This window comes from Chlamydotis macqueenii, chromosome 15 (assembly GCF_036417535.1).
Source record: "Chlamydotis macqueenii isolate bChlMac1 chromosome 15, bChlMac1.mat, whole genome shotgun sequence".
NCBI classification, from domain to species: Eukaryota; Metazoa; Chordata; class Aves; order Otidiformes; family Otididae; genus Chlamydotis; species Chlamydotis macqueenii.
Genome location: NC_141570.1, coordinates 6,215,587 through 6,222,500, shown reverse-complemented (window position 1 = coordinate 6,222,500; position 6,914 = coordinate 6,215,587). Strand labels below are relative to the sequence as shown.

The 6,914-nt window shown below is 57.2% G+C and overlaps 1 protein-coding gene across 1 annotated transcript; it reads left to right on the top strand.

Moving 5' to 3' along the window:
* Window positions 1-2,547: 2,547 nt before the first annotated feature.
* Window positions 2,548-6,669, top strand: UNCX (UNC homeobox). The gene is made up of 3 exons (XM_086760093.1): window positions 2,548-2,797; window positions 3,933-4,108; window positions 5,629-6,669. Exons 1-3 carry the CDS (start codon window positions 2,548-2,550, stop codon window positions 6,667-6,669), a joined length of 1,467 nt encoding a protein of 488 aa, XP_086616219.1.
* The last annotated feature ends 245 nt before the right edge of the window (window positions 6,670-6,914 follow it).

Here is a 6,914-nt window from a genome sequence, read left to right as displayed (position 1 = left end):
AAAACAGAAGTCGATTTTAAATGTGCGCATTGAAATGCACAGAGCCGCTTACTACGTGGACTTGCACTTGAGGTCAAGTGACGGACGGATTGTATGCTTCTCCATAATAATATTAATTAAACAATTTGCATGCTAATAAGGTAACAATTATCAGGGCTTCTGTTGAAAGATTCAGGTTATTACAACACGCCAATCTGGAGGCCAGGGGTCAGGGAGTGAGAGGCGAGAGAAATTTCAACTCAAATTAACATTCTGTCAGCTCCAGAAAATGGGATAAATAAAGTCGAATTAATTCATTATAATAAAGAGAGAGAGAGAGAAAAAAGTCCCCCCTCACTTATTCTGGGCTGGATTGATTACCATTCTGTATTCAGAAACACGTCCCCCTCGCATTCCTCTCCTGAAATCCGACAGAAAATGAGGCATTTATTGCTACAGGCAAAATTTGGTCCAGTGGACACAGTTTACATTTAGTATTTATAGAGAAAGAAATTAAATTATGGTGAAAAGTGAAGCCCTTGACCCCAGAATTAATACCAACCCCATCACTTTCTTATTTCTGTTAGGGCTGCGTAGTCCAAATTCGAGCTACCTTTTAGCTCTAAGCAGAGGCAGGGAGACCATAATTAAACTAATCTATAGGGGGGAGGGAGGGAACAGCAATAATACAGCAGTATATTGTATGGCATTCAATTGGGTGAATAAATACGGCTCTGGACAGACAACATAGATTAGAGACTCGGCTTCCTTTTTATTTCAATTTTAGCTTCCCCTCTCTCGTACCCACACAAACCAGCTCTAGGAAATGTATCATCCTGAGTGGATATTTTATAACTGGAAAATCTATTTGTATGTTTTACAGAGATAAAGTCTCTCTCCCTCTTTCCCATTCCCCTCTCTCCTTTTCCCTTCCTATTTATTTTTTCCCCCACTTTCTCTCCCCACCCTGCCCGCCCCCCAACTCGAAGGATTTCATTCAGCACGAAACCTCCCAGCAAGATTTAAAGAGTTTTCCCCTGTTTGATTTTTCCAGACCGGCTCTTTCTCTCCCTCTCCTCTTTGTTAAGCGCAAATGCTGCCTCTCTCTGCCCTCCTCTTCCTCTCCTTCCCGGGGGGCTCCGGCCTGGGTCCCCACTGGCCCCGACAGGCTGGGGATGGGAGGGGGCGGAAAGCATCCCCCTCTCCGCTCCCCTTCATCCATTTTAGGAGCTTGGGAAGTGCTCCCCTGACCGGACTTTGCTGGGGGAGCGAGGGGGGGGGCACAAAACTGAGGGTCCCCAGCCCCACCCTGTGCCGGAGAGTGGTCCCAGTATTAACCGGGGGGAGCCTATCGATATTTTATTTGGGTGAAAACTTCTATGGAGACGTAATTTAATTAAGGACAAATTTGGCGGCTGTTGGTGACCGGCGGGCTGAAGTGCCGTGGGCTGCTTTTCCTGCGAGGGGGTGGATGGTGGGAGGGGAGGGAACTTTATTACTTTATTTAGGTTTGATTGCTTTTGTTGTTGGTTTTTTTTATTTATTTTTACTTTTTTTTTTTTTTTTTTTGCCACAGTAGCGAACAGAGGCTTCTCCTGGTGGCGGCCGCGCTCACGATCCAAGGGTTGTGGTTGCTGCTGGGGAGGGGGCCGAATCGATAGGAGGTTGCATTAATTATGATTTCGATTGATATCCTCAAATCTCCTTCTAAACTCTGCAAAAGGCTCTTCCTTTTTTTTTGTTTGTTTGGTTTTTTTCTCCTTTTTTGCCTCCCCTATTTTTTCCCCTCTGCCCCCCTCCCCTCTCCCCTGTTATAGAGCCGGAGAGGAGATGAAAAGGCTTGTAGTTTTAAATTCAATGTGACAGCTCTGGAAAGAGCGGATGATGAATCTCCTATTATTGGATCAGTCTATTTGCCGCTCAATGTCTCTCTGTAATTGGAGCAACATCACTTTAAAGGTTCAGAGAGTCGAGCATTTCTGGTGAAAAATCCCCACAACACGCTGGTGAATGTTTTAAAGGGAAATCTATTAGTGATTGGGAGAGGGGAGGGGACGAGGGGGAAGAGGGTGGGTTGGAGGGCTGGGGGGGTGGGGGGAGACTGTGTGGCTGTAACTCCGCCGGTTTGGTATTTAACCGGGAATGGGGCAGATCCGTGAGTTCCCCCCTCTTCATCCTCCCCTGCCCCCCCCCCCCCCGCCTCTCCTCGGGTTCCAGTTCCTATCAAAGCCCCCCCCCCCGCCCCTTGTCTTGTTGTGACAGCTCTGATATTGTTTATTGAGGCTGGATGTCAGGTATAATTAGCAATCGATATGGAAAACGTTTGCTCCCCACACTGGCACGTCTCTGACGTCAGGACCGATTAACGTTTCTTATTGGTCCCAAATTCCCCCAGCCTGAGCTAATTATTGGGAGCCTGATGTTGATAAAGTTAAAGCGCCCGGGCGCCCTGCAGCATGAGCCCCTCGCCGTGCCTCCTCCTCCTCGGGCAGCAGCACCCCCGGCCCCAGCCGCCCCGCCGCCCGCACCCCCAGCCCCGCCGGCACCCCCCGCCCTAGAGCCGCCCCCATGATGGACAGCCGCATCCTGGAGCATCCCCATGCCCAGTTTGGGGGGATGGTGGGTTTCCCTTACCCGCTGGGCCATCACCACGTCTACGAGCTGGCCGGGCACCAGCTGCAGTCGGCGGCCGCCTCCGTCCCCTTCTCCATCGATGGATTATTGAGCGGCTCCTGCGCTGCCTCCGTCGTCAACCCGGCTCCGCTCATCCCCTCCGGCTGCGGGGTCAGCGGGGACAGCCAGCCCTTCAAGCTCGCAGGTAGGAGCGGCCCCGTCCCCATATCCCCCCCGCCCCTACTCCCCAGCCGGAGCGTGTGAGAGGAGGAAAAAAAAAAAAAAAAATCAAACCACCACCACCCCCCCCATCAGCATCCACAGATGCAATATTGGGGTGCTGGGGTCGGGAGTGGCTGTGCTGGGCCTTCCCCCTCCGTCCTGTCCGCCCCCTCGGCAGGGGGACCCTCGGCTGAGCGCCGGGAGCATCCCTCGGTCCCACCGGTGCCGAGCCACGCGTGTGCCCTGAACAATAGCGGGCCCGGCCCGCTGCCTTCCCCCAAAGTTCATCTCTGGGGTCAGGGCTCGGATCAAACCATTAAAAAAAAAAAAAATATATATATATAAAAATCATAGTGGGGATCACTGGAGTTCGGGGAATGAAGAGCTGTAATTATTATTATTATTAAAATAATTTAATAGAAGCTCTCTCCTTCCCTGCCCACCGGCCTTTGGCACCGCTATTGTTCTGCTATTAAACGGCTCCGTCGCCCCAATATCCTTTTAATTAATCCTGGACCAGCCTCCCATTCTGCATCTCAACTAAATAAAAATAATTATTATTATTTAATTTGCACACTTGTCGGGAAAATGTCAGAAGTGTGGTGAGGGCTGGAAATCACCTGCCTAGAGGTGTCTGTACTGGAGAGGCTATGAGCACCCCAGCCCCACGCCCACCCGTGTCCGGGAGCCCCGCAGGAGGCCCGGGGGCCAGCCTGCCCTCGGTGTCCCGTGTGGGACCCGGCCGTGAGCTGCTGCCCACGCAGGTGCTGGGGGGGGCGCTGGGGAAGGGAAAGATGGGAGGGGGCTATTAATTATTATTATTTTTTTTTTTTTAATGAAACCTTTCGGTGGCTGGAGCAAATATTGGAACTTCTCTCTCTCTCTCTGCCAGCTGGGTGCCTGTGGAGAGCTTCCCTCAGGAATAAATGTTCTGTAAAGTACATTTTCGGAGGAGGCGAGGGCAGATCGGGTACCTCCCCATTTTTAGCGCAGGTGTGTGTAAAACCCCGCTTTTACCAACGCTGCCGAGCACAAAAGTTAAAAGGCTCCTGTGAATGGCAGGGAGGGGGGGAGAAGGCCTGTTTTCCAGGGACCTGAGGGGTTTTCTGCCTTTTCAGACTCGGGTGACCCGGACAAAGAAAGTCCTGGCTGCAAAAGACGACGAACCCGCACCAATTTTACCGGCTGGCAGCTCGAGGAGCTGGAAAAGGCGTTTAACGAGAGTCACTACCCGGACGTGTTCATGCGAGAGGCTCTGGCCCTCAGGCTGGACTTGGTGGAGTCGAGAGTGCAGGTAAAAAACCGTGCCCCCCGGCCCCGTCCTTCCCCCCCACCAAGGGGTCCCCGGGGAGGCCCCGCCGGACCCGCAGCCCCGCTCCTCCGGGCCCTCTCCTTTTGTTTCCTTTGCACTGCTCCTTGATGGTTCATTTTCTTCTTATTATTATTTTTTTAAATCTTGTAAACGAGCCCCGAAGAGTGGCATCCCAGCCTGGCTTTCCTAAACATTTTTTTTAATATATCTATTTCTTTTTACACTGTAAACATTTTTCTTAAATGAGCCAAGGGCGAAAAATTAGCATGCAAATACGAGGCTTAATCACGGGCCAGGGTACGCTGGAGAATGTCAATAAAGCTCGTAGGCGCATCGAGAGCGTGTGGAACTTGTAAAACTTCATTTTAACGAACTGCTCAGGCCCTCGGTTGTACGGGACGGGGAGGGGAACAGGCGATATGATCAGATTGATGCGTGGGGGAAAAAAAAAAATTAAATAAAACGGGTGTTGGGGGGGGCGGTGCGGGCGCGATGCGGGCTGGCCGTTGGATCTCCAGGCGTTGTTTCGCACCGCGGTGGCCGGCGAGGCCGCGGCCGTGCGGGGCGGCTTCGCGTGGGCTGCGTGTGCGGGGAACGGGTCCTTACACCCATCCGGGGCGGCGGGGCCGGTCCCCCCGCGATGAGCTGACGCCGTTTGCTGCCGTTCCTCCGTCGGCTTTGTCTCATGGTGCCGTTCCGAGCCGCCCTCGCCCTGCCCGGCTCCAGAGCATCCTCTCCGCTGTGCCCGGGGGCCGCCGACGGGCCCGGCGGGGAAGGAAGGAGCCGGGATCAGGTCGCCGAAATCCCCTCCGTGCTTCCCGAGCTGAGGCCGTGATTCGGCCGGGAACCGACGCTGCCGACAGCCCCGTGGGGCCGAAGCTCCGCGGACGCGCAGGGGATGAGCGGCCGCGGGTAGCGGGGAACCACAGGAGCAGAGTGGATGGATTTTATTTTATTTTCCCCCCATAATCTATAACAAACCAAACGAAACCTAATTTTTGGGCTGACCCCTCCGCTCTAGCTCCCGGGATGGGCAGGAGACCCAGGCCCGGCTCCGCCCGGGCGACTCCCCCCCCGCCGCTTATTGTGCTGTGCTTTAACGCATTTTGCGCGCTGTGCAGAGGAATCGGGCTCCGGCCGGTGCCTCTGCACCCCTCGGCCGCGGGGGAAGACCTGGAGGGAGCTGCGTTACCCCTTCCCCCCCTCCCGGCACCGGTGCGGGGAGAGTGCTGCGTATGTGTGTGCGTGAGTGTGCACCCCCCTCTTTGCTTTTATTTTTTTGTTTGTTTTTCTACCCTGTTAAAGAAGCGCGGATCTCTCTTCCTCCCCTCTCCCTTGCTCTCTGTCTCGCAGACCCCCGGCCCTGTGGATGGGGGCTGCTGGCACCTCGAGGGGCGGCCGGGGGAGGCCTGAGCTGTTCCCCACACACCCCCCCATCCACCCCCGCCCGGCGGGGGGCCGCTGCGCTGGGTGTTAATTGCTTCTCGTTGTTCGGTGTGTAGGTCTGGTTCCAAAACCGCCGGGCCAAATGGAGAAAGAAAGAAAACACGAAGAAAGGCCCGGGGCGGCCGGCTCACAACTCCCACCCCACAACGTGCAGCGGGGAGCCTATGGACCCCGAGGAGATCGCCCGCAAAGAGCTGGAGAAGATGGAGAAGAAGAAGCGCAAGCACGAGAAGAAGCTGCTCAAAAGCCAAAGCCGCCACCTGCACTCTCCCAGCGGCCTCTCCCTCCACAGCACCCCCAGCTCCGACAGTGACAGCGGCGGCGGAGGGGGCCTCTCGCCCGCCCCTCCCGAGGCCAAGCCCCGCGGGCAGCCTCCGCCGCCCCCCGCCGCCGCCCCCTCCTCTGAGCCTCCCCCCGGCACCGGCGAGCAGACAGCGGAGCCCTTCTACTCCGGCCCAAGGAGCGGGAGCGGGCGGCTGCACCGCCCGCCCGACAAGGACTGCGCGGCCGCCCCGTCGGGGGACGGCAGCGGAGGAGCGGGGGGGCCCCGCGGAGCCGGCGGCTTCCACAAGCTCAACCCCTTCAGCGTGGAAAGCCTCCTTTCCGACTCTCCCCCTCGCCGCAAAGCCCCCCCGGACTTCCCCGGCCTTCCCCCCTGCGCCCCTCGCACCCTCATCGGTAAAGGACACTTCTTGCTCTACCCCATCACCCAGCCCCTGGGCTTCCTCGTCCCACAGACCGCGCTCAAGGCCAGCCCGGGCCCCGAGGCCGGGCAGCCTCCCCGGGACTCCCCGCTGCCCGCCGCCAACCCCGGCCCCACCGGCTGCAGCGCGGAGCCGGCGCCCGTCGGTGCCCGGCCCGGCCCCGGCCCCACGGACTCGGCGGCGGCGGCAGGGTCGGGATCCGTGTCCCCCCCTACGCCGGCCGGGGCTTCGCCTCGCTCCGCGGCCGCGCATAGTGACCCGACAGCGGCCGCCCCCGCGGAAGGGGGCAGCTTCCCCCTGCCCAAATCTCCGGTGCGGGCGCGGGAGGCCAGCACGGCCAGGGACAGATCGGACTGCGGCCCCGCCGACGGCGAGGAGCTGGACATGGACTAAGCGGGCGGAAAAAAAAAAACAACTTAAAAACTTAAAAATGTAAAAAAGAACAACGACGACAAAATAGCAAAAATAGAACTACCCGAAAACGGCACCGACTCCCCCCGTGCCCGTCACCCGTGTGAAACGGTGGGGCAGCGCCTCCTCGCCCGCCCAACGCGTGCTGTGCTCGCAGCCCGCGGGAGGCGGTGGCACGGCCGGGAGCGCGGCTTGTCCGCTCCGTGGGGTTCGTCACAGGTCGATTC

What these genes read in the sequence shown, in the direction of transcription:
- UNCX (XM_086760093.1), top strand. Translation starts at nt 2,548, where the DNA reads ATGATGGACAGCCGCATCCTGGAGCATCCCCATGCCCAGTTTGGGGGG. An exon ending in CCAGCCCTTCAAGCTCGCAG is followed by an intron (nt 2,798 to 3,932) that starts GTAGGAGCGGCC and finishes CTGCCTTTTCAG; the next exon opens with ACTCGGGTGACCCGGACAAA. An exon ending in TGGTGGAGTCGAGAGTGCAG is followed by an intron (nt 4,109 to 5,628) that starts GTAAAAAACCGT and finishes TTCGGTGTGTAG; the next exon opens with GTCTGGTTCCAAAACCGCCG.